The 26,852-nt window shown below is 39.7% G+C and overlaps 2 protein-coding genes across 3 annotated transcripts; one reads left to right on the top strand and one right to left on the bottom strand.

The window, feature by feature from the left end:
* Positions 1–43: 43 nt before the first annotated feature.
* On the top strand, positions 44–11,331 carry ikzf5 (IKAROS family zinc finger 5). Its single transcript, XM_003218578.4, has 5 exons — positions 44–174; positions 6,436–6,541; positions 6,651–6,814; positions 6,968–7,150; positions 8,172–11,331. Exons 3-5 carry the CDS (start codon positions 6,682–6,684, stop codon positions 9,113–9,115), a joined length of 1,260 nt encoding a protein of 419 aa, XP_003218626.2. The 5' UTR covers positions 44–174; positions 6,436–6,541; positions 6,651–6,681; the 3' UTR covers positions 9,116–11,331.
* pstk (phosphoseryl-tRNA kinase) lies at positions 10,327–26,802 on the bottom strand. 2 transcript variants are annotated; one of them, XM_062976039.1, is made up of 8 exons: positions 26,665–26,802; positions 22,916–22,998; positions 22,568–22,790; positions 21,203–21,491; positions 16,646–16,844; positions 15,984–16,059; positions 14,745–14,838; positions 10,327–12,843 (listed from the first exon to the last, which is right to left on the bottom strand). In XM_062976039.1, exons 3-8 carry the CDS (start codon positions 22,778–22,780, stop codon positions 12,641–12,643), a joined length of 1,074 nt encoding a protein of 357 aa, XP_062832109.1. In that variant the 5' UTR covers positions 22,781–22,790; positions 22,916–22,998; positions 26,665–26,802; the 3' UTR covers positions 10,327–12,640. The 2 variants fall into 2 exon arrangements, with proteins under 2 accessions (XP_062832109.1, XP_062832108.1); XM_062976038.1 differs by having other exon boundaries at positions 26,568–26,675.
* Positions 26,803–26,852: the final 50 nt, after the last annotated feature.

The following is a 26,852-nucleotide window of genomic DNA, read 5'->3' as shown; positions in this document are numbered from 1 at the left end:
AAGGGCTATGAGCCATGCCCGAGTGGTGTGAGCGGCGGTGTTGATAGGCTGGCGGAAGTCTCGCGGGACTTGGGAAGGGGAGGACGCAAGTTGCCCCTGGGCGCTGGGAGACACAACAAACATGGCGGTGGCGGGAGTGGTGAGCGGCCGCGAAGGCGAGGAAATGCGGCGGAGGTGAGTCCTTCAGGTCAACCAGTGGGTTTCCACGGTGACTGTCATTCCTTTATATAGTTCCATGTTCATTGATAGCACAGAACAACCGAAAGCAATGGTGCTTGCCAAAAGCATAATATGTGTGTTTCTTCATACACACATATCAATCAATCAGATATGAACAACCTTCGGCCCTCCAGGTGTTTTGGACTTCAACTTACAAAATTCGTAACAGCCAGTAGGCTGGGTTGCTGTGCGTTTTCCGGGCTGTATGGCCATGTCCCAGAAGCATTCTCTCCTGACGTTTCGCCCACATTTTTGGCAGCCATCCTCAGAGGTTGTGAGGTCTGTTGGAAAGGGAGGTTTATATATCTGTGGGAGGTAGAACTCTTACCTGTTTGGGGCAAGTGTGAATGTTATAATTAATCACCATGATTAGCATTGAAAAGGCCTGGCTGATTCCTGCCTGTGGAAAATCATTTGTTGGAAGGTGTTAGCTGGCCCAGATTGTTTCATGCCTGTTTTCTGAGTGTTGTTCTTTATTTTAGAGTTTTTTTTAAAAATACTGGTAGCCAAATTGTGTTCATTTTCATGGTTTCCTTTTTCTGTTGAAATTGTCCACATGCTTGTGAATTTCAATGGCTTCTCTGTGTAGTCTGACATGGTGGTTGTTAGAGTGGTCTGTAAAATGGGGGTGCGATTTTTATGTGGGGGCGAATGTTATGTGAAAAATAGTACTTTTTTGTAATTAATATGTTGTAAGTAAAGGTACATTCAGCTACAATTTCCCATTTTCCCCATATATGGCAACATTTCATGGTGGCGGTGGGGGGAGGGGGTTGCCTTTGTCTTCCTCTAACACAGAGTGTTTGTGACTTAAAGTAATCCAGTAGGTTTCTGCTATGACAAAACAACCATGTCCTGTGGCTGCCAAAAGCATACAATCTGAGATATAATAATAAAAAAAACTTGATTTGTATTCTGCCCTATCTCCCCAAGGGGACTCAGGGTGGATTCCAACATACAATGGCAAACATTCAATGCCTCCATAAAACAAACAAATATTGACATAAAATCCCAGAAAAACCCCGCATATGAAAATAACATTAAAACAGAACATCAAATTAAAGCCTGACATCAGTAAATTAAACCCAACATCAATAAATTTAAACTACATGTAGTCAAACAAAATTTTATAATAACATAAAATCTAAATAAACATCCACATTAATTTAAATATACAGTAGAGTCTCACTTATCCAACGTAAACGGGCCGGCAGAACGTTGGATAAGCGAATATGTTGGATAAGAAGGAGAGATGAAGGAGAAGCCTATTAAACATCAAATTAGGTTATGATTTTACAAATTAAGCACCAAAACATCATGTTATACAACAAATTTGGCAGAAAAAGTAGTTCACTATGCAGTAATGCTACGTAGTAATTACTGTATTTATGAATTTAGCACCAAAAAAATCACAATATATTGAAAACATTGACTACAAAAATGCCTTGGATAATCCAGAACATTGGATAAGCGAATGTTGGATAAGTGAGACTCTATTGTATATCTATATAAAAAGATAAAGATTTTCCCCTGACATTAAGTCTAGTCGTGTCCAACTCTGGAGTTGGTGGTCATCTCAATTTCTAAGCTGAAGGGTCAGTGTTTTCCATAGATACCTGTAAGGTCATGTGGCCAGCATGACTGCATGGAGCCCTTATATATATACACATGCATGCACATCACATACCTATTTGTATGTGTCTATTTTAAAGTTTTAAATCTCTTAACACATAGCTCAGATATGCTTGTATGGACTATGTCCTTCTTCTCTCAAACTGGTCAGTGACTGTAATAAAGTGAACTTGCCTTGATTACCCATATGTATGCATATACGTTTGGGGGATTGCCTTCCTTTCAGCCTGAGAAATGACTTAAGATCACCCAGTAGATTTCTACTACAGTTGTTATTTATTTATGTAGTGCCATCAATGGACATCACATTGTGAAAAACAACCCAAAGCAGTGATTCCTTGCCAAAGCATACAATCTAATACATAAGCATACATGTCTTTGTAATAAAAGTGACATAGATTTTCCAAAGGTAAGGTAAACTGCTTAGGAGAAGAGATGTGAAAGGAAGAAAAAACAGGTAATTATGGGGCTTAGGCATGAAAAGGTGGAGTTTGGGACAATTGTACCCACAGAGTTCTTCTCGTTGTTAAACCTGTGTTTTCTTGTAGCTACCTGCTGAACAGAAGTTCAGTTTATCATTAGTTCTCCCATCCTGTCCAGTTTTCATGTAAAATAATTATGTAAAAGTAGCATCAATGTTTCAGAGTATATAGTAAAAGTTCTTGAGCCCATATTAAGAGATGAGATGATATTGTCCAACAAATTTATGGTCTATAACTGCTCCATGATTCACATCTGTAGGACTTAGGTTGCATAGGTTTTATCCATTCCACATCCCTCACTTTGATTTGCAAAGATGAGAAAATGACTTGTGCTGCCAAAGACAAGAGGGACAATACTGAACAATATTTTTCTTCCCCAATGCATTTCAAAGCAGTTGCAAGGCCTCTGTAGTTTGATATCCTTCTTTTAAGTTCCTTATGTTTTGTATATTGCACATTTTAAACTGTATCAGTGGAATCAGATTGGATTTTTAATTGGATTATAGATTTGGGTCTTTTGCAGAAACGATATAGCAAGCCTGTACCTGCTTTTGTTTCAGTGATGTAAGTCAGTTAGTGAAAATAAAGTAACAAATACATTAAGGAGGTTTAGTTTTCCATTTAGCTTTCAGTGAAAAGTTAAAATTTCTACCTACAGGGCTTCTGTTTGTCTTTTCTGTGAGCTGGGAGGTTGTCTTGTTTTTACTAGATATCTCCATAGTCAGCAAAAAAAAAAAATTACCTCCCTAACGATGCAAAACCAATGAAAACCTTTTGGTTCTATGTGAGTATGCTGAATAGGGAATAGGGGGAGAAAAACTCAATTTCTTAGGTATGAGGATCAAATCTTCATTTCTGTTCTACATAGACCATGGTAGGTAGGTAGGCAGACAGGTAAACAACCAGTATCAGACAATTTGATACCTGGATTTTATTTATTTATTTATTTCCATTATTTCTATCCTGCTCTTCTCACCCGAAGGACTCAGGGCGGCTTACAAAACTGGCAGAATTCAATGCCAGTACACAACAATACAAAAGAATACAACATAAGCAATTAAATACAGATTTAAAATAATACAAAATACTTGAGCCATTCATCCACAAAACATTGTACATAAACCTTAGTCCAGACCGAATCAAAGCAAACGAAACTTATTCTTTGAATGCTTGCTCGCATAGCCAGGTCTTCACTTTCTTTCTAAAACTCAAAAGGGATGGAGCCTGCCGAATGTCACTAGGGAGGGAGTTCCACAGCTGAGGAGCCACCACTGAGAAGGCCCTGTCTCTCGTCCCCGCCAGCCTCACAGGTGCGGCTGGCGGGGACGAGAGACAGGGCCTCCCCTGAAGATCTTAAATTACATGGTAGGTCATAGCGGGAGACACGTTCGGACAAGTAAGCTGGGCTGTAACCTTTAGAGCTTTATAGGCTAAAGCCAGCACTTTGAATCATGCTCGGTAGCTAATCGACAGCCAGTGGAGCTGACATAACAGAGGAGTAGTGCGCTCCCTGTACGCTGCTCCGGTTAACAACCTGGCTGCCTCCCATTGAACTAATTGAAGCTTCCAAACAGTCTTCAAAGGCAGCCCCACGTAGAGTGCGTTGCAGTAGTCTAATCGGGATGTAACAAGAGCATGGACCACCATGGCCAAGTCCGGCTTCTCAAGGTATGGGCGCAGCTGGCGCACAAGTTTTAGCTGTGCGAAGGGTCCCATAGCCACCGCTGAGACCTGGGGTTCCAGGCTCAATGATGAGTTTAGGATCACCCCCAGACTACGAGCCTGCGCCTTCAGGGAGAGTGTGACCCCATCCAGCACAGGCTGTAACCCTATACCCTATTCGGCCTTCTGACTGACCAGGAGGACTTCTGTCTTGTCTAGATTCAGTTTCAATTTGTTGGCCCTCATCCAGTCCGACATAGTTGCCAAGCACCGGTTCAGCCTCCTTAGTGATAGGTGGGAAGGAGTGACAGAGTTGGACATTATCTGCATAGAGATAACACCGCACTCCGAAACTCCTGATGATCTCTCCTAGCGGCTTCATGTAAATGTTAAACAACATGGGGGACAATACAGAGCCCTGCGGGACCCCACAAGACAATGGTTGTGGAGCCGAGCAGGAGTCCCCCAGTGACACCATCTGGGACTGACCCTCCAGGAATGAGAGGAGCCACTACAAAGCAGTACCTCCAAGCCTCATCCCCGCGAGGTGTCCCAGAAGGATACCGTGGTCAATGGTATCGAAGGCCGCTGTGAGGTCCAGCAGAACCAGCAGGGACACACTCCCCCTGTCTAGCTCCTGGCGAAGATCATCGACTAAGGCGACCAAGGCTATCTCGGTACCATGCCCCGGCCTAAAACCAGACTGCGCCGGATCTAGAAAATCAGTGTCCTCCAAGAATGCCTGGAGTTGTGAGGTAACCACATGTTCCACGACCTTGCTCAGAAAGGGGAGATTGGAAATAGGCTGAAAGTTACCGGATTGAGTGGGGTCCAGTCAACAGTGGTTTGATCATAGCCATTTTTAGGCTTGCTGGAAATTTGCTTTCCCGGAGTGAGGCATTCACCACCATCTTCACACACTTGGACAAACCCCCTCTGGCTTCCCTCACCAGCCAGGATGGGCAGGGATCTAGGATGCATGTGATTGGTCTCGCCTCTCTAAGGATCTTGTCCACATCCTCGAGCTCAACCAATTGAAATGAATCCATCAAAACTGGACAAACAGATGCTTGTGCTACATCCTCAGAGACTGCCGTTAATATGGCATCAAAGTCAGAGCGGATCAGAGCAACTTTGTCTACAAAGAACCGAGCAAATGCTTCACAACGGGCTGTTGAGTTGTCAGGGATCCCACCTTGAATGGTGGGATTTAACAACCCTCTGACAACCCAAAACAGCTCCGCCGGACGGTTCTTTGCAGACGCAATATTGACTGCAAGTTATGCTTTCCTTACGGCTTTTATTGCCGCGGCATATGTCCTAAGATAGGAGCATAGCCGTGCTCAGTCTGATTCGCTGCGCTTCAATCACCACACACACACTAGTTTCCTCTTCTTTCGCTTCATCGTTGCCATTTCCTCGGTAAACCAAGGAGCTGGTTTAGCTCGGTTACTCGAGAGGGGACGTTCCAGAGCAATCGTGCCTATTTTGTGTTCGTGGAGAAAAATCTTGCTGAACTATAGGTCGAATGCTGTTGGTTGCAACCCTCACAATGAGATGTCAGTTGAATAAATAACAACATCTTCCTTTCTTTCTTTCTTTATTTCTTTCTTTCTTGTATTATATTGTATAGTACAGTAGACTACTATAGACTAAAGATGTGTGTGAAATTTTTTCCTTCATTTCCTTCGTGCTATTGTTTTGTTTCAACTGTTTGTCTACACCAAACGAATGATGACATTTTTGTAGGAAAAGAGAGGTAACATGAAAATAAAAGCCACACAGTCATCATGCTTGCTTTCATTTTCCTTTTGTTTCTGCCCCGTAACAATGGGTGTTAATAAAAATATTTATACACATTAATAATGATAGATACTCTGGGACTCTAAGCTGAGTCTGGGAGAGGAGTACTTCCCCATGACAGCTGATGTGTGCCAGTGGGTGTTAATAACAACAACAACAACAACAACAACAACAACAACCACACTCTAGGGAGGACCCAAATGTTTAAAAAGTTGGTGGGCTAAAAGGGATCGAAATGCCCTCCATGTGTGGTGATTTTCACCCCTCTAGCCCAAAAACCGAGGGGAGGGGGATGAGCCTCAGAAGCCCTCCCATTGCCGCCAATGGCACAAACATTTTCATGTTTTTCGTTAGCCAGATGAAAATTCGTGTTGTATAGGCAGCCCATTTTCGTTAGCTGGAATCAATATTAAAATGAGACAACACAAATGAAACTACACAAAACGAACAGCAATTCCATACAAAAGCACAACACTACTATAGACAGAGGATGTGAGCAAGTATGTTTGAAACCTCCTTTCACCAAGATGAAACTCTTTAGAAATTTAACTGGCATAATCACTTGGTGTCAAGCTGTTAAAAGTATGTAAATCAATTTTAACTTTTAATACAAATGTATGTCTTTTATTTTTTGTAGACTGTCTGGAAAAGAGTTAAACAGAAGCCCGTGTTTCAATGTATGATGGAACGTATATTTCAAAAATGGATATTTCGGTTATTTGAAGCTGATTTGGATCATTAAGGTAAACCTTTTAAGAAAGGTTATAATTCTGTGTTCTTCACAAGAAGTTACTAATATTTGTAAATATTCTGTAGTTTCTGTGTGAATCGTAACTTTATTTTATATTTCAGTCCTGCAACATTGTGAAGTTGTAGTGTGAATATGGGTGAAAAGAAACCAGAACCTTTGGATTTTGTAAAAGATTTTCAGGAATATCTGACTCAGCAGACTCACCATGTGAATATGATTTCAGGCTCTGTTAGTGGTGATAAAGAAGCAGAAACTCTTCAAGACGGTAGGTTAACTACATTGCAAGTTAATTTTCACTTAAAGATGAAATCTCGAGGAAATGTTCTTTTTGCCTCTCCCAGTAATCAGAGATAATTATAAGGTAGAGGAGTAAACTTTCTCAGTTTGTATATTGATGTCACTATGTTCTGTTTTACAGCAGGGACAGAAGGTGATCAGAATGGACTAGATCATTCTTCAGTTGAGGTTTCACTGGATGAAAATGCAGGAGTATTGGTAGATGGGTTTGAAAGAACTTTTGATGGGAAGTTAAAGTGTCGGTATTGTAACTATGCCAGCAAAGGAACAGCCCGTCTCATAGAACATATCAGAATCCACACAGGTATAATTAATTCTGTTGATTTGTGGTGTTGATACCATGTATTGCATCCAAAAAATGTGATATTTCCCACCAGGGAAGCTCACTGCAGTATTAGGGTGCTTTTTCTCTCTTACTTTTTCTGGAAGCAAACTTCAGAGATCTTAAAATTTAAGTACTACAACAGGTTTAGCTTAAATCTAAAAAACAAACAAAAAAAAGACCCTAAAACACTCGAAACAGCTTATTTTGCTTTGTATAGAGCAGTGGTTCTCAAACTTTGGTCCTCCAAGTGTTATGGACTTCAGCTCCCACAATTCTTAACAGCTGGTAAGTTGGCTGTGATTTCTGGGAGTTGAAGTCCAAAACAACTAGAAGACCAAAGGTTGTGAACTACTGGTCTAGAGCAAAGCTTCTTAAACTGTGGATTGCAACCTTATTTGAGGTCCCCTAAGTGATTCTGAGGGTCAAGAAAATGTGTGGTTTGCCACTTAGTGGCTGTTTTAGTCATATACATGAACTCAGGAAAAGGAGCGCCAAAAGAGGCTGCAAATCAAGAATGTCACCATGGCATGAAAAACTTTAAAGATGCTTTTGCGTCCTGCAGTATCAATATTAGGCCAAGATTTAATTCTTTAAATCAGTACATCCATTTAATTAGTATGCAAATTTGCTGTGATCTTTAATAAAGGCCTAGATTTTATGTGTGCCAAAGAATAATTTCTCTATGATTTATTATCAGTAAATGTTCGATTTGTATATATACCAACGAATAGAAAAATGTTTTAAAGGACTTGATCTAGATTATTATTCTTCTAAAGTACCAACTTTAGTTTTACTTTGCTTAATTTTCCTGTGGGTGTTGCATAAACCTCAAAAGTTGTTGGGATTTTTCATCTGAGAAGCATGTTAAGTGGCACTGATTTTTTTTCTCCCATTATAACCGGGCAGTAAATACTTGCTGTGTAGCCATTTACTTCTTGTCTGTTAGGATGTTTTCTGAAACAGTGATTTTCATTTTAAAAAAAATCTTGTATTCTTTTAGGTGAGAAGCCACACAGGTGTCATTTATGTCCCTTTGCGTCAGCCTATGAACGGCACCTGGAAGCTCATATGCGGTCTCATACTGGTGAAAAACCGTATAAATGTGAATTGTGTTCCTTCCGCTGCAGCGACAGAAGCAACCTGTCTCACCATCGCAGGCGCAAACATAAGATGGTGCCTTTAAAGGGTACAAGGCCTTCTCTTAGTAACAAGAAGATATGGGGTGTCTTGCAGAAGAAGACTAGCAACTTGGGGTTCAGCCGAAGAGCACTAATTAACTTGAGCCCGCCTTCTATGGTGGTTCAGAAGCCAGACTATCTTAATGACTTCACTCATGAAATCCCAAACATTCAGACTGAAGCGTATGAAAGTATGGCGAAACCAACAGAGACTGGTGGGTTACCGAGAGATCCGCAAGATCTTATGGTTGATAACCCTTTGAACCAGCTATCTACTTTGGCAGGACAGTTGTCTAGTTTGCCCCCTGAAAACCAAAACCCACCTTCCCCCGATGTTGTGCCGTGTCAAGACGAAAAGCCTTTTATGCTACATCAGCCTGTGGTGCCAGCTGTGGTCCCTGCAGTCCCGACCAGTATTCCTCAGAGCGCTTCTCCCACAAGCCCAGACCCACGTCCCGTGCACTCTCAAAGGAACTACAGCCCGGTGGCCGGTCCTAGCAGCGACCACAGCGCTCACGCCAGCACCCCAAGCATAAGTAATAGCCAGCCCAGTACACCAGCACCGACTCTCCCAGTTCAAGACCCGCAGCTTCTGCACCACTGCCAGCACTGTGATATGTATTTTGCTGACAATATCCTGTATACTATTCACATGGGATGCCATGGATTTGAGAACCCTTTCCAATGTAATATATGTGGTTGCAAATGTAAAAACAAATATGACTTTGCTTGCCACTTTGCCAGAGGTCAGCACAGTCAGCACTGATTGAACGCAGGTTATACTATGTTCCATTTATCTGTGTGTTTAAACACATTGCTGTCTGTCACTTTCTTGCTTGTGGAGAGATTGCTTTTCCTTTCTGAGAAATCGGATTAAGCAGTTTCCCATTATAGGCAAGCATTCTGATTTTGTCCTGTTGAGATCAGTGAAGGACTTTGTTAACCATGGTGGCATTTCTTATCTGGTTCTTAAACAAAGAAGAGGCTTGTCATGCAATTACTCTTCTTTAAAAATGTGGAACAGCGGTGAAACAAAATAAGGACTGACCTAACATAACTTTCATCCGTTGCCTTGTACTTTCCAAATACAACTTAAACTACTCCATTTTGGGCTGTCACAACATAGTCCAGTAACTTAATTCTGCAACTTTGTAAGTTACTTAATTCTGTAACTTGGCGTAGTGGCTGCGGGTGTCTATGAATGGTTCTTCCCCTAAAGTGATACAAAACCTCTTGTAAAGCTTAAACTAAATTTGTATTGACAACAAAACTTAAAATTAGCCAAACATGTAGTTGAAGTGGAAGCTTTAATAAAGCTCTCATAACAACGTGAAAGACTAGAAGAGTAACAGTGTGAAATAAGATACAAAGACATCCTCTTTCCAAGAGTACTGACTTATTTTAAGACATTCAAGGAACAGTGCCTAGCATTAAATGTCTGTAACATGTAAAACTGCACAAAAAGAAAACATTAGAACAAAATGGGTAATATGTTCAGATGTACTACCTTCTCCATGCCTAGCTTGCAGTGCATTACAAATAATTTCATTGCCTTGAAGTACTAACGTATTTCCTGTTTTGCCTTTGCCTTCTGGATAGTAATGTATTTTATATGGAAATGGCATAGCAAGGAAGTTATAAAATGATAGCCCATGATAAATATGAATAGATTATCTTAACTATGAACATTTATTTAATGCATTTTCTTTTGTAAATTATCATGTAACAGTCATTGAGTCACATTCCAGACTGTTGGGAAGTCTGTTAATAGTTCTGGATTCAGCAAACCAAGAAGTTAATATGACGAATTGTGACGACTAATTGCAGCAGATATTATATTCACTGTGAAAGTGATGGTACCAATCTGTCTTCTGTACTAGAAAAACTGTCTAGGAAGGTGAATAGGCACTTTAACCAAAGCATGCTAGCCAAAACTAGTGCTAGTATATAGTTTAATAATATACAGGGGAAAGCATATAAATTTCAATGCACTTTTATTGTATAATTTTCTTCAGGGGAAGTTTTTCTCCAAGCTCTTGCACAATAAGTAAATATGTACATCCAGATTTTATTTCAGATTATGCTAAGTACATTTCTTGAATTGATCTCTTAACTACTTTGCATGAAGAGTTGTTTGGTATGTTCATGTTTTAGTGGAATCTCTTTTCCTGTAGTTTGAATCCATTTCTGGGGCAGCAGAAAACAAGCCTGCTCCTTCTTCAATATGACGTCCTTTCAAATATTTAAACAGGGCTGTCATGTCTCCTCTTAACCTTCTCTTCTCCAGCTCCCTAAGTCACTCTTCACGAGGCATAGTTTCTAGGCCTTTTAGCATTTTGGTCACCCTTCTCTGGAAATGTTCTAGCTTGTTTCACTTCCTGTTAACAGGTCAGAAACATGATGTTATCACCCCTCGATGTTTCTGTGCTTTTGAATTTTACTTAAGATGTTTTTTTTTAAATGAGATATGGCATAGTTGTCTAAGGTCTCATAGAGAGTCAGTGCAGTTCTCCAACTTTGCCTATTCCTGCTCTAAAGTATAATGTACAATTGGGAATTACAGGGTGTACATGGATAAGCAGCACAGAGAAATAATAAATTTGGTGGTACCTCTGTGCCTAAACAGATAAATGAGGTCAGACTTCTTTCCTATTCAAGTTTTGATTATTTTTTTTAGAGAGAAGGCTTCATAAAACAGCTTTAAGGTCTTAACTTTTTTTCTAGGAATACTGTAAGTGTCTTTCTCATAATGTGAAATATGACTGCACTTTGCATTCTGGTGCAGAAGTATTTTAAACGATGTTCTTGTTAGTATCTTCTGCTTATCTAAAATATACCACTAATCTTGCAGCTCTCTAAGGTAACACGTGACAAAATCCCTTGGGATAACATGCCATAATACAAGATAATCTGTATGCTTTAATTACAGTGCTGGAGATACTAAATTAAATGACAGCTAAATAAAAAGTTTTGTATATTCTAGTTCGGCCCCCTTTCACTTTCAGTGAACAGGACATCAATTTGATTTCTGTTAAATAGGATACCGTAAGTCATTGGGGTGGGAATTGTGTAGTTTTCCTGATATTGGACTGCAGCCCTAGCCAGTGATGAGGCATGCTAGGAGTTGTAGGTCAGCAACCTCTGGAAGGCCACACAACTCCAATGCTCTGCTTTTAATGCAATGATAAAGTGACAATGGCATGTCTACCTCCTATCAGTTTGTTTGTTTTTTTTCCATTACCAGAAATGTAAATGAGCTCTGTTGACCTCAGTGGGCTTTGTAATGGCAAATGGACTGAAAAGATAAGCAAATTGATAATAGAGGTAAAGGAAAAAGAGTGGCTGAAAAAAGCAGGCATGTCCACAAGACCATGTTGAAGTAGGATAACTTTTTAGATGTCTTCCCATAGTGTATTGGGAGATTTTTTTGTTGCTAAGTGCTGGTGCATCCTTGCTCTATATTAGAACAAATACAGATTATAACTGCTAGGACAGTAGTAATAACTGATCACTAGAGTAGAAAAAATGTTACACTTATTTTTGAAAGCTCAGATACATCATATATAAAATGTAAACTTTTTCCAGCAGGTATTTCCAGATTATTACACCTATTAGAAGTTCCAAGTTTCTTTTGGGGTGTGATGGTAACTCTAAGCACTGTTCATTTAAGGGACTTCCTGACAAAGTGTGGGCAAGCTAATGAACAGTAAAGAACACATTTAATTCAAACAAATGCCTAAAGTGACAAATAATTTTATGTAATCAGAATCCAGAATGCCAAAGCATGATGACGAATGATAAGCTGTAAATGCAATCTAGTAAGTACAAAAATCATTTACTGATTTCTCAAACAAAAGTAAGGTTGGAATTCAGCACTTCAAAGCCAGCATAATGTAATGACTTAAGTATTGCTCACTGTGAATTCATTACATTTACAGTTCCTGCTTTTCTGTTCAAAAATTGCAGCCTGGATGCTACTATAAGTATGGTATTTTGGCTAACTTATCTGATGAAACTTATGGATTCATTACAAATGCATGAATCAAAAATGCCTAACTTCATATATATTTCAGATGGCAGGTAAGAAGCAAGATGGTTCTAATGTACTTTGTTGGTTGGGAACTAGCCTCTCTTACTCAATATGATTTTGACTGTGATGCTGTTTCCTTTAAGTAGCATGGAAAATGCCAGTTCCAAAATATTCTTTAGTGATTCAAATTTAAATGTTATCCAGAACAACTGTTTAGTATTCTTGTTGATCCATACATCTCTCTTCAAAGCCAGAAAGGCGCTACTTTTTATTTAAATACTTTTTAACAATGTCATCTGCCTCTTGGCTGAAAGCAGATGTTACATTTATATTAAATGTATTATTTTGTAGACAACACTGATTTTCTTCATTAGATTTGTGTCTTAAGCCTTCCAAGAACTTCAACTTCAGCCTGTTTAGTTCTTCTGCCAAGCTTCTCAGCTCACACAAAGCAACATTATTATCTGAAGAAACAAAAAACAAAATTATGGTTTTTAAAATCATTTTTTATCATTTTAAACTTTGTACAGTAGAGTCTCACTTATCCAAGCTAAACAGGCCGGCAGAACCTTGGATAAGAGAATATCTTGGATAATGAGGGATTAAGGAAAAACCTATTAAACATCAAATTAGGTTATGATTTTACAAATTAAGCACCAAAACATCATGTTGTGCAACGAATTTGACAGAAAAAGTAGTTCAATACGCAGTAATGTTATGTTGTAATTACAGTATTTATGAATTTAGCACCAAAATATGATATATTGAAAACATTGACTACAAAAATGCCTTGGATAATCCAGAACCTTGGATAAGTGAGACTCTACTGTATTTAAAATGATAAAAGAAAATGAACCAAAGATCTAAGAGACATTTTTTAACTGGCCATCTGTTGGAGAGACACTGAAACGGGTATAGTTCTGCACTCCGTCTCTTTGGACCTGTGATACACAATCCATGGCCCTCTGATTACCAGAAGCCGTAGCCAGCTTTTCCAATGGTCAGGAATTCTGGGAGCTGAAGCCCAAAACACCTGGAGGGGCATAGGTTGTGCACCACTGCTTTAGACATAAGAGATGTAGAATTAGCAGTGGCAACACTTCATCATTCTGTAGTTACAGTGTTGGAGATTTATATGGGGGAATAAGCAGGCTCTCTTAGTTACTGCATGGTATGATACGATATGCTGTGAACATTCTCTTTATGGAGAAACAGAAATTTTTGTGTCTAAACATTTTCATTACATGCAAGGCATACATTTAATGCTTTATGGCAGGTAAGGTAACTTCTATATCTTATGCATATCCTTAGGAGGCATCTATATTGATATTACCACCCTAAACATTACTAGCATGCAATAAACCATATATGTTATGAACATAGGCATCCAGGAGATTAATATCCCTGGATATAAGTACCGCACAATTATATGGGAAACCAGGATTTTTTTTTTCATATTTTGTTACATAGTGCTATAAAAATAATGGGAAATTGCCAAGTTGAGAACAAGCTAGTATGGTTTGTACATTGGAGTGTTAATTCTGGGGAGAAGTGCCATGGAAGCCCACAAATGACCTTGGGCATGTCACACTCACTCTGCCTCAAGAGGAAGGTGAAAACAAATCCCCTCTTAATAAATCTTGGCAAGCAAAGTTTGTGATGGGTTCACCTTAGGATTCCCATGAATTGGAAATGACTTAAAAACATGTGATTCTTTCTTATTCATGTGATTTGTCCTTATCAGGTAGCAATAGCATAACCTTTGAGATTGTATGCTTGGTCAGCCTTGTTTAATTTCTTCACAATCTGTTTTTTTTTTCATTCCATGTTCACTCAGCTGACAGATCTCACCCAACTAGGTAAGAGATGGCCACTATAGCCCATTTATGTAAGCATCAGTTTCCTCCAATTAGAGCAGAGATCTCTGATATATCACACTGGGAATACTGGGTTATTCACCGTCTTCAAATTACATCAGCCATCTGATTACCTCATCCAGTACCAGTTACTGTGACACCTATCTTAGACTCATTTTACTGCAGATGAATTCTCTTTTCTCATTAGCTTACTGTTGATAGTTAGGTTGCCTTTATGCCTAGAAGTATAATCTCTTTCACACACACATTCTGCAATACACTGAGCTTTCTGCTTCCTATTTCATTCCTTATAAATACAATGTTTAGATCTTCAAAATCTTACATTTTTGCAAACCGTATAAAGCCCAAATCAGGACTAGGCCTGTATCGGATATCATCAAGACACTTCCAGCAATGAGGAAAATTTTGAAATTTAGACCAAGCCAAAGCTACCTCTAGAAATACCAACTCCTGTAAACTGCACCATCACTAAACCTTGCTGTACATACCTTTAGCATTCTTCATTGTTTGCGACACTATTCGCCTGATAGCCTGGTCAGTCTGATGAAGAGCACTGGTTGCACAAATAGCTCGATCTATTTCCTAAGTAAGATCCACAAAAGGTTTAGTATAAAACTTAGGCATTGTTTTCAGACAAGATTCTACAATGGGATTTCTGTTGTGAGCATATGAATTTTGGACTTAAGTGCTTCCTCTTCTCTTTTGAGCAAGAGAAAACAATTTGAAGTTTTCTATCCTAGATAGAGGTTTTAAATACTGTTTGTAGAAAAACTATTTCCTCCTGAATACACTGGAAAACGTTGGCTTGCCATAGGCTTAAAAATTGAAGACTCACATTGAGCAGACAGCAATGTTATAAACAAATTTCCATTAGAAGATGCAGTATTTTCTGTTTCCCATTGCAGCTGCAGATTTTTTTTCCAACCTTGCAGCAACTCCCATTATGTTTTATGTATTTTAAATAGCACCTCCCCCCTTCCCTAAAAATAGAAGAGGGGTGGTGAGCCCATTTCTGGTGTGCAAAAAGTGATGAAGGATGTTCTATAAATATTATTCTGTGAAATATTGCAAAAACAGAAAGTGATTCTCTGTTGATTATGGAGAGGCTGCATCTACTTTTTGCCTTACCATTTTGGACAATGGAATCAAATTATGCAGGGAATTTAAGATGCACGTACAGTAGAGTCTCGCTTATCCAACGTAAACGGGCCAGCAGAACGTTGGATAAGCGAATATGTTGGATAATAAGGAGAGATTAAGGAAAGGCCTATTAAACATCAAATTAGGTTGTGATTTTACAAATTAAGCACCAAAACATCATGTTATACAACAAATTGTACAGAAAAAGTAGTTCAATACGCAGTAATGTTATGTAGTAATTACTGTATTTACGAATTTAGCACCAAAATATCATGATATATTGAAAACATTGATTTCCAAAATGCGTTGGATAATCCAGAACGTTGGATAAGCGAGTGTTGGATAAGTGAGAGACTACTGTATTTAATATTTTTCATCTGGAAACAAAATAAATTGAGCCAAAGATTTCTATGTAGAAAACATTCCACCTTCCAGTATGTAACACGTTCTCAATTATAGTGAAACGTTCTCAATTATAGTGAAATTACTATCTCAAATGTCAGGTGACAAGTGTCAATTCTCAAGATGCATATTATGGCTTCCTATACAATTCAGCTCTATCAAACTTGTTTATTATGTAGTACTACCTTCAGTTCTGTATTCTCTTCCAAGGGTTTCACAGGATTTTCCAAAGCGGCAGACAACAAATCTAGCATTTGAAGACTGAATTTTAAAAAAAACAGAAGGTTTCAAGATTAAGCTGCAAGTACAACACACACTTGCCCAAAGAATGGGTCAATTCAGGAAAGACAGCTTAGATTCAAGGTCCTAGAAAATAGTGGTTGTCACTGAATGTAGTGATCAAACTTCAAAATATAATTCAGAGAGGCTTTGTTTTGTTTTTGGTAAGTAATCTTTCTCTCATCTAGTCTTAAGATGGGGAACAATTCTCACATAGTTTGTACCATTATATGTGTGTGTGTGTGTGATACAGAAGTTGCTATATATACTTCAAGTTTATCTCCTTTGTTTTAACCCTTTCCCCTCCAAATAAGAGAAAGGGGATGTTGTATGTCCAAAGTAATTTCAGGGAAAGCTACCACAATTGATGGGACAAGAATGCTGTCAAGTAGAGATGTCTTGTGAAGAAGACAGCAACAACAAAAAAAAAAAAACACTTTACAAATCCAAAATTCTACATCAATTCTGCTGTACAAAGGAACGTCTGTCTGGCAGATTGCAATCAGTAAATTTAAATGACTGCAAATTATGTAACAACAACAACAACAATAATCTGTATATTACATACTTATCTTCTAATGCAGATCCCGCACTCTTCAGAATAAGGCTATGATGCTCCCATGTGTACTTCTCTGGATTTGGGCATTCTATTTTCTGTGCCATTGCATATATGGTTTCTTCAGGTAATGGTTGTTTCCTCTGGCTGTTCCTCTCCAAACAAACCTCAACTTGACAATCTAGAAATAACTGGCAGAAGCCAAGCGTATCTAGAAATGACAATAATTGTGACTATCATGTTGGTGATGTTTGTGTATAAGACATTTTAAACTCCATAGTTTTTTAATAGATAAACTTCACACATAGCAGAAGCCATTTATAGCACCAAGAAAAAAGCTATACAAGTCAAAATTTGGTACCAATTATATGGAGTTATGGAGGAACACCTACTTACCTATTTGGAGTCAATCTGAAATTTCTTTTAACCTACTTATTATTTTGACAACATTTTTTTAACAAAACTAATCTCTTATCCTTCAAAAGGAATGGTTTTATTTATTATTTATTTATGACATTTCTACCTCACCTTTCTCTACCTCGAAGGGGACTCATGGCTTTGCACGTAGGCAACTATTAGATGCCTTAAAAACAATGTACAATTAAAATGAACATTCAAATAGAATTATAAAATACACAAAAACAATTAGAAACATTTAAAACAATAGGATCATAGTTATCCACAGGCGTAATCCGGGCCGTTCCTATAGTCATTGCACGTTATTCCGTATCTATCAATTGCACAAGTTCTCCAAAGGCTTGGTCACAAAGCCACGTTTTTATTCTCTTTACAGAAGGGCATGAGGGAGGGGGGCTGATCTAATATCCCAGGGGAGAGAATTCCACAGCCAAGGGGCCACCACTGAGAAGGCCCTGTCTCTCGTCTCCGCCAATCATGCCTGCAAAAGAGGCGGGACCGAGAGCAGGGCCTCCCCAGATGATCTTAAATTCTGAGATGGTTCATAGAGGGAGATTCGTTCAGACAGGTAAGCTGGGCCAGAACTGCTTAGGGTTTTATAGGCTAAAGCCAGCACTTTGAATTGTGCTCGGTAGCAGACTGGCAGCCCGTGGAGATGACATAATGGGGGTTGTGAACAATTTGGCTGCAGTCCGTTAGACCATTTGAAGCTTCCGAACAGTCTTCAAAGGCAACCCCACGTAGATTTTGGACTTCAATTTATAATATACCTAACATACATAATAACAGTGTAAAGTACCCAATATCCGGAGCAGTGGTTTCCAACTTTTGGACCTCCAGGTGTTTTGGATTTCAACTCCCAGAAACCCCAGCCAGCTTACCAGCTGTTAGAAAGTGTGAGAGCTGAAGTCCAAAACACCTGGAGGCCAAAAGGTTAAGAAACACTGATCCAGAGGAAGCAAAACTGTTCAAAATGGGCTGGAAAAATAAGACAATTTCTGGGGGAAATGATACGGAGGAACAAGGATAGATGTTGCCCATCACATTCCTCACCACCAGCTTCACGGGTCTGGCCTGCTAGAAGTTACACTTATTCCACATCACTGATTTAGGCCTTTTAATGAACATCCACAAATTTTGATTTCCCCGAGAAATAGACAATGAGCCAGTGCAGGTAAAAGAGAGAAGTTCCAGCCTACCAATTGTTCAGAAACAGATAATAAGCCTTCCCTCTGTCCCAACTGCAGTTGCCCTGGTTTCTGAGTATCTGGTGGATTTAAGCTCCCCCATTCCCTTGTGTGTCTGTTTTATTTAAATTGTCTGAATGCAGAAAATGGTTTAATTAATGATTAGGAAGCTCCTCTGAGAGCCTTTGTAGTAACAAGCAGGGTGCAAACACTCTAAATCAGCAGTTCTCAACCTGTGGGTCCCCAGGTGTTTTGGCCTACAACTCCCAGAAATCTCAGCCAGTTTACCAGTAGTTAGGATTTCTGGGAATTGAAGGCCAAATCATCTGAGGACCCACAGGTTGAGAATCACTACTCTAAATAGTGGTGAAACATGAGCCCAAGTATCTTGTCCAAATTAGCAGCTCTTTTCTAAATCTCATTTAAAAGGTATCTATAACACATAATAATCTGTCTTGAAGATCGTGCTTAAAGTTACAAAGCTGGATCAATGATATTTACAAAGTGGTGAACTTGATACTTCGGAAAAGTAGCCCTTTAAAACTTTTCAATTTTCCACTGCCTCATAAGAACCCAATGTAAAGGACATACAGACCTAGTCCCCTTCTACAAAGCTGTATAAAATTTAGATTATACACTTTGAACTGGATCATCTGACAGTGTAGACCAGGGGTCCTCAAACTTTTTAAGCCGAGGGCCGGTCCACAATCCTTCAGACTGTTGAGGGGCCGGATTATCATTTGAAAAAAATAAAAAATAAAAAAACAAATTCCGATGCACACTGCACATGTCTTATTTGTAGTGCAAAAACAACAACAACAACAACAACAAGAACAATGAAAGAACAATACAATATTTAAAAATAAAAACAATTTTAACCAACATATGTGTTGTCGAAGGCTTTCGTGGCCGGGATCACAGGGTTGTTGTATGTCTTTCGGGCTGTGTGGCCATGTTCCAGAAGCATTCTCTCCTGACGTTTCGCCCACATCTATGGCAGGCATCCTCAGAGGTTGTCTCTGAGGATGCCTGCCATAGATGTGGGCGAAACGTCAGGAGAGAATGCTTCTGGAACATGGCCACACAGCCCGAAAGACATACAACAACCCTTTAACCAACATACATTGATCAGGATTTCAATGGGAAGTGTGGTCCTGCTTCTGGCCAATGAGATAGTCAAGTTAATTAGGGTTGTTGTTGTTGTTATTATTGTTGTTGTTGTGTGCCTTCAAGTTATTTCAGACTTCGGGCGAGCCTAAGTCTAAAATTTATATATTTATTTATTTACTGCATTTATTTACTACATTTGTATCACACCCTTCTCACCCCAAAGAGCCGCAGGGCTCTGTCCTGGGCCCGGTTCTGTTCAACATCTTTATTAACGACTTAGACGAAGGGTTAGAAGGCACGATCATCAAGTTTGCAGACGACACAAAACTGGGAGGGAGAGCCAACACTCCAGAAGACAGGAGCAGAATTCAAAACGATCTTGACAGACTAGAGAGATGATTGGCCGAAACTCACAAAATGAAGTTCAACAGGGACAAATGCAAGATACTTCACTTCGGCAGAAAAAATGGAAATCAAAGATACAGAATGGGGGACGATGCCTGGCTTGACAGCAGTGTGTGCGAAAAAGACCTTGGAGTCCTCGTGGGGAGGAAGGGGAACATGAGCCAGGAATGTGATGCGGCGGCGAAAAAAGCCAATGGGATTCTGGCCTCATCAATAGGGGAATAGCGTCTAGATCCAGGGAAGTCCTGCTCCCCCTTATTCTATTCTGCCTTGGTCAGACCACACCTGGAATCACACTGGGTCCAATTCTGGGCACCACAGTTGAAGGGAGATGTTGACAAGCTGGAAAGCGTCCAGAGGAGGATGACTAAAATGATTAAGGGTCTGGAGAACAAGCCCTATGAGGAGCGGCTTAAAGAGCTTGGCATGTTTAGCCTGCAGAAGAGAAGGCTCAGAGGAGACATGATAGCCATGTACAAATACGTGAAGGGAAGTCCTAGGGAGGAGGGAGGGAGCTTGTTTTCTGCTGCCCTGCAGACTAGGACGCAAGGGAACAAGGGCTTCAAACTACAGGAAAGGAAGGAGATTCCACCTGAACATCAGGAAGAACTTCCTCACTGTGAGAAGGGCTGTTCGACAGTGGAACTCTCTCCCCGGGGCCGTGGTGGAGGCTCCTTCTTTGGAGGCTTTTAAGCAGAGGCTGGATGGCCATCTGTCAGGGGTGCTTTGAATGCGATTTCCTGCTTCTTGGCAGAATGGGGTTGGACTGGATGGCCCATGAGGTCTCTTCCAACTCTACTATTCTATGATTCTATGATTCAAAGGGGACTCAGAGTGGCTTACAAATTATATGTACATACAATATATTATATTATTAGCACAGCACAATATTAGCATTATATATTACTATATTAAACAATACCACTATACTGTAATATTATTAGTAATATTATATGTAATATAGAACATATAATTAATATTATTATATGGTATTATTATTAGTGTTATATTGTATTACATTATAATATTATTATCAATATTATATGTATATACAATATATTATATTATAAAACTGAGGGCGGGGGCCAGGTAAATGACCTCGGAGGGCCGCATCCGGCCCCCGGGCCTTAGTTTGGGGACCCCTGGTGTAGACTCTGATAATCCAGTTCAAAGCAGGTAATGTGGATAATCTGCTTGGATAACCTGAATTATATGGCAGTGTACAAGGGGCCCTAGATGTCATCTGTATAGCACCATCCAACTCAAAAAAATTACTCAGTGATTAATGTATATGTCTCTATAATAAAACTGCATAAGGGCAGCCATGTGATAAAAGCAGAGATCTGTCTACTCATCAAAAGAAACACATCCCTTTTTAAAATGTCTAATTCTTCATGGTTTGTTCTACTGAGCGACAAGATTGAGTTGCCAAATGTAAAATCAAACTTACACTGGCGAGCTAACTGGTATACTTCATATCTCATACTCCGATAATAAAAATTGTCATCTAAAACAAAATATATTGGACTAGGAGAGGTGAAATCTATTAAATATTGACAAGATGCAGAGTCTTCTCTTCTCACAGATATTAATCCTTGCTCTTTCAAGCAGCAGACAAATCTTTCCCATGTTGTTTCAGTAATGTTTTGAGGAGAATAATGGCATCCTGTAATAAGCGCTTGGAGAAAGTGTTCAAGGCACAGCAATAATTCTTGTCGGTATAATCTCCAGCTACCCATCTATGAAGCAAAAGGAAAATAATTCATGGTCAGATTATAAGGTTTTAGCTGCAGTCTAGAAACAGGATCAACAGAAGATTTTGTTTTTCACTTTAATGTAAATTGGATATCATTTTTCTTGCATGTGTTGAAATGTTTGCAATTTTTTTCTCAGCACCATCAATCTATATACTTCACCATGTACAGCCTCCTCTAATCAGAACTTCTTTGCTGGGAATGCATAGTTCACTAGAAATATGATATAGCTTGCTCTGCAGAATGCTAAAAAAAGACTAGTTTTATTGTTGTAACAGACAAACACAGCCACCCTTCTCAGATATATACCAACAATCTGAAATTGTAGGCATAAATATTACAAGGTCAGACTACTGAAATAAAAATAAACGATGTACCATAATAGCCTTTGGTTGCAAAAAAACATTGTTACAGTTTGTTATATTTCACTTTTCAGCCCAAAGGACTCCAAATCAAACAACACCTAAAATACAATACATTATAAAACCTTGCTGGTAATGAGTTAAAACATTAGTCTCAAAACAGGGGAATAGTAAGATTCAGAAAACTAGTACCACTAGTATAAAGATATTCAAACATTTTAAATATATGGGCAATTATTATTTCCTTTTATGCTAAAATATACATAATCTACTTTTGCATAAAATTTATTTCAATGGAACATCAAGTATTTCATTAAATATTCAGTCAGTATAATGTTCCAGGAAAAAAAGAGTTAAAAGAGGTTTACAGCTAGGAGAGTGAACCAAAGATATTATATCACCAGGCTAAACAGACCCAGCTCTTTAAGCTGCTCCTCATCCAGTGAGCTTCGATGACCAAATGAGGATTTGAATCCTGGTCTCCAGAGTTGCAGTCCAAGATTCAAACCACTACATCACACTGGTTGCAATATAAAGTTTACTGGCTGGGAGATCAATACAGTTGTCATTCTCTGCTTGCTATTTTCTGTTAGGCAAGTTAGTGTCTTTACACTAAAAGAACCAGAATTTAGTGCAAACCTTTCATTTACGGATGAGAATTACGTACTGATCAATAAAAAGCTGAAAGAAGCTACTAACCAAAGACTGCTGTTCCTCCGGTCCCTCCATTTGGATGAACGCCTCCATAGGAATGAGATCATCATAAGTGAGAAGAACACACTGCCATCCTTTGTGCTTCCTCACCGATTGACTCAGTACTTGTGCTGTTGTTGTTTTACCTGCTGCTGGTAAACCACAAAGCAGACACAGCCCCAGCTGGGGAAATCTGCCATTCTGCAGCTCTTGTGTCATGGGCTTTGTTCTAGGACAGCAAGGAAAATGCCAATATCAAGTACTGCATGCATTCAATGCATGCTATCCACTAACACTGTGTGTGTATTTAGAAAGACAGTCACTCTCTTCTTTCTGGGGTTTCTTCACACTAACCTGTGACACTTCTTTTTCCTCCTTAGTATTATAAAAGTGACAGCATCTCAGAGAAGGCAGCAGAGGAATCCAGGACTGTGTTGCTGGAGATATTTATAAGGGCAATGTCAAAACATGGAGAAAGAAGCAAAGAAACAAAAATTAACTATTCAACCCACTTTAAGGTTTAACTATTAACTACACCAATTTACTGGCCATATTCACAGAGGATGAGATAGTTTATTTAAGTATTACACTATAACAAAATGTAAAAACTTTTCTGTTTTTGGTTTGAAAGTTTTATTTCCTGTTTAATTGTGCAGTACTTGCTTTGAAAGTAATTCTTATACTTCAGAAACTTTGCTTTTGTGGTTGCCACAAACTATGTTGAATTGGTTGGGACATTATGAGACATTCATTGAAAAACTATAGCAAAATGTGCTTCAGGATGTCCCACTAAAAACAAAGTTTTTGCAGTTTAATAAACTTTTTTCCATGTTTTTATGATAGAACTGATTAGGAAATGACATTTATAACCCAGGAAGGCTGAGCAAAGGAAGATAGATGCTTTTGAACTTTGGTGCTGCAGGAAAATCCTGAGAATGCCTTGGACCACACAAAGATCCAACCAGTCCACCCTCCAGGAAATAATGTCCGGCTGCTCACTGGAGGGAAGGATATTGGAGGCAAAGATGAAGTATTTTGGCCACATCATGAGAAGACAGGAAAGCTTGGAAAAGATCACGATGCTGCGGAAAAAGGAAGAGAAGCTGACCAAGGGCGAGATGGATGGATGTTATCCTTGAAGTGACTGGCTTGACCTTGAAGGAGCTGGGGCTGGTGACGGCTGACAGAGAGCTCTGGTGTGGACTGGTCCATGAGGTCACCATGAGTTGGAAACGACTGCGTGAATGAAGAAGAAGTGATCCATGGAATAAACACTGCTGTCAAACTTGCAGCTTCATATGCACCTCCAAGATTCTTTTATATTATTTTTCCAAGATATCTTCCATTTTTGAAGTATTATTTTTTCTTTCAAACAAGGCCATATATCTCTAGAAGATATATAGCCATATTTGTTGAGCTATTTGACAAATAAGGCAAAAGCCCTGGTCATGTTTGAGACATTGGCTGTACACCCACTGCCATATAATGCAGCAGAGTGCACTCTGAACCCTACCAATGACGAATCTGGGCCACACACAACCCCCAGGACCATCAGAACATACTGAAGGGGTTTTGGGTGGAGAGGGGCGACTGACCCACCAAGGTGAGAGTTATAGTTCACCCTGGAAGCTTCAGCTGGTCCAACGGGCGGCAGCCAAGTTGCTCACCGGAGTGGCGTACAGGGAGCATACCACCCCCCTGCTATGTCAGCTCCATTGGCTGCCAATTTGCTTCCGAGTTCAATTCAAAGTGCTGGCTTTAGCCTACAAAGCCCTAAACGGTTCCAGCCCAGTCTACCTGTCCAAACGTATCTCCCCGTACAATAACAACAACAACAACAACAACAACAACAACAACTTTATTTTTGTACTCTGCCTCCATCTCCCCAAAAGGACTTGGGGCGGCTTACATGGGAACGAGCCCAACATAGTTAAAATATAAAATATTAACATACTAAGTACACACATGGTACATACAAGTGCATAAACAATAACATAAAAACCAGAAAAACGCAAACATTAAACAAAAATAAATTAACTTACGACCCAACTCAGAGTCTAAGGTCATCTGGGGAGGCCCTGCTCTCGGTCCCACCTCCTTCGCAAGCGTGGTTGGTGGGGAAGAGATAGGGCGTTCTCAGTGGTGGCCCCTCAGTTGTGGAATTCCCTCCCAAGTGATGTCAGTTTCAGCCCCCTCCCTCCTGGCTTTCAGAAAGAGAGTTAAAACCTGGCTTTGGGAGCAAACCTTTGATAAGTAGTTGTGCAATTAAGTTTATTTGAAATCGTGCAATTGACTCTGGTTCTGCTTTTTGGATGCTGTGTCTTAACATTGGATTGTATTTAAATATGTTTTATGTATGCTTATTTTAATTTTAATGTAACTTTCTCATGTTTTATGCTGTAGGCACTATGTAGTGCCGTTTGTAAGCCGCCTTGAGTCCCCCCCAGGGGTTGAGAAAAATGGGCTTTAAATAAGGTAAATGAATACAGCAAGCACTTTGAACCCCACCAATGATGGATCTGGGCCATATATGGCACCCAGAACCCCCAGGACCAACATAACATACTAGAGGGCTTTGGGGGAGTCTGACTCACCCACGTGGGAGTTGTGACCAGTTTAGCATACTGGTGGACTTTGGGCAGGCCCGTAGCCAGGATTTTGATTGGGGGGGGGGGGGGGCTGAGTCTGAGTGAGAGAGGATCTATCCTAGCAAACCTTTTGTATTGTTATCCCAATACCCCCATGCATATGGGATATATTGAGCATGGTGATCAGATCATGATATGAATAAACATAACAGTTTAAATAACAAATCTAAGGCCTTCTCGCGGACTACCCTAAGAATTTGGGGGGGGGGGGGCTGAAGCCCCTCGAGCCCCCCCCCCCCAACTACATGCCTGCTTTGGGGTGATTCATCTTGAATCTTGGAGTGATAGTTCACGCATATTCAGTGAGCCCCACCAATGACAGATCTGGACCAAACTTGGTAAACAGATAGTACCTGGCCAACTTTGAATACTTGTGGTACAGTAGAGTCTCACTTATCCAACGTTCTGGATTATCCAACGCATTTTTGTAGTCAATGTTTTCAATACATTGTGATATTTTGGTGCTAAATTCATAAATACAGTAATTACAACATAACATTACTGCATATTGAACTACTTTTTCTGTCAAATTTGTTGTTAAACATGATGTTTTGGTGCTTAATTTGTAAAAACATAACCTAATTTGATGTTTAATAGGCCTTTCCTTAATCTCTCCTTATTATCCAACATATTCGCTTATCCAACATTCTGCCGGCCCGTTTACGTTGGATAAGCGAGACTCTACTGTATTTGTGGGTGACTGACCCACGATTTGGGAATTGCAGTTCATCCACATCATTATGCATTTTCTAATGGAAGCATTCATTAAAAAAAAACAAATGCAAAGGGTGGCTTTTTTCTAATCAATAGTGTTAAAACTTATCTAACTGATGTTACCTAACATCTAAATACCAACAAGTTTTTCATGTAACCCCGGCATCGCCAGTTACCCATGCTAGTAATATATAAAAACCTAAGACCATTAAAACCACATAAGAGTGAAACACACATTGAAATCATTCAGGCCCATGACATATTAACAATGGACTGGGCAAGCGAGAAGGTTGTATTCACTGACATCTCTGACAGCATAGCTGCGTTTACACTGTAGAATTAATGCAGTTTGATGCCACTTGGCTCAATGCTATGGATTCCTACAAGTTGTAGCTTTACAAGGTCTTTAGCCTTCCCTGGCACTGAGGGCCTTTCCACGCAGCCATATAACCCAGAATATCAAGGCAGAATAACCCCCAATATCTGCTTTGAACTGGGTTATCTGAATCCAGTTCAAAGCAGATATTGTGAGATTTTTTTGCCTTTATGTTCTGGGTTATATGGCTGCGTGGAAGAGCCCAAAGAATGCTTGTGCATCACCAAATCAAAAGACTCCATAGCATCCCTTTTCCTTCCTCACTCACCTCCATTCTGCGTCCCCTTAAACCTGAGAATCTCATTTAAAATCCTGCCCTCCGAAGGGACCAATCCCGCTGATTGGTCCCTTCTGACGTCACTCACCCCAACGCAGCGAATCGCAAGGGCGGCCTCTTCAGACTACTTCTTTCCTTCCTTTCTCTACAAATTTTGGACTTCAACTCCCAGAATTCCAGAGCATTGTTCATACCAGCCGGGGCTTCTGGGAGATGAAGTCCAAAACGGCAAGGTTGAAAACTAATGTACTACAGGACGTTTTGGACTTCAGAACC

The sequence above is a fragment of the Anolis carolinensis genome, chromosome 3 (genome assembly GCF_035594765.1).
Source record: "Anolis carolinensis isolate JA03-04 chromosome 3, rAnoCar3.1.pri, whole genome shotgun sequence".
Taxonomy (NCBI): Eukaryota; Metazoa; Chordata; class Lepidosauria; order Squamata; family Dactyloidae; genus Anolis; species Anolis carolinensis.
This window is presented reverse-complemented; position numbering and strand designations above follow the sequence as displayed.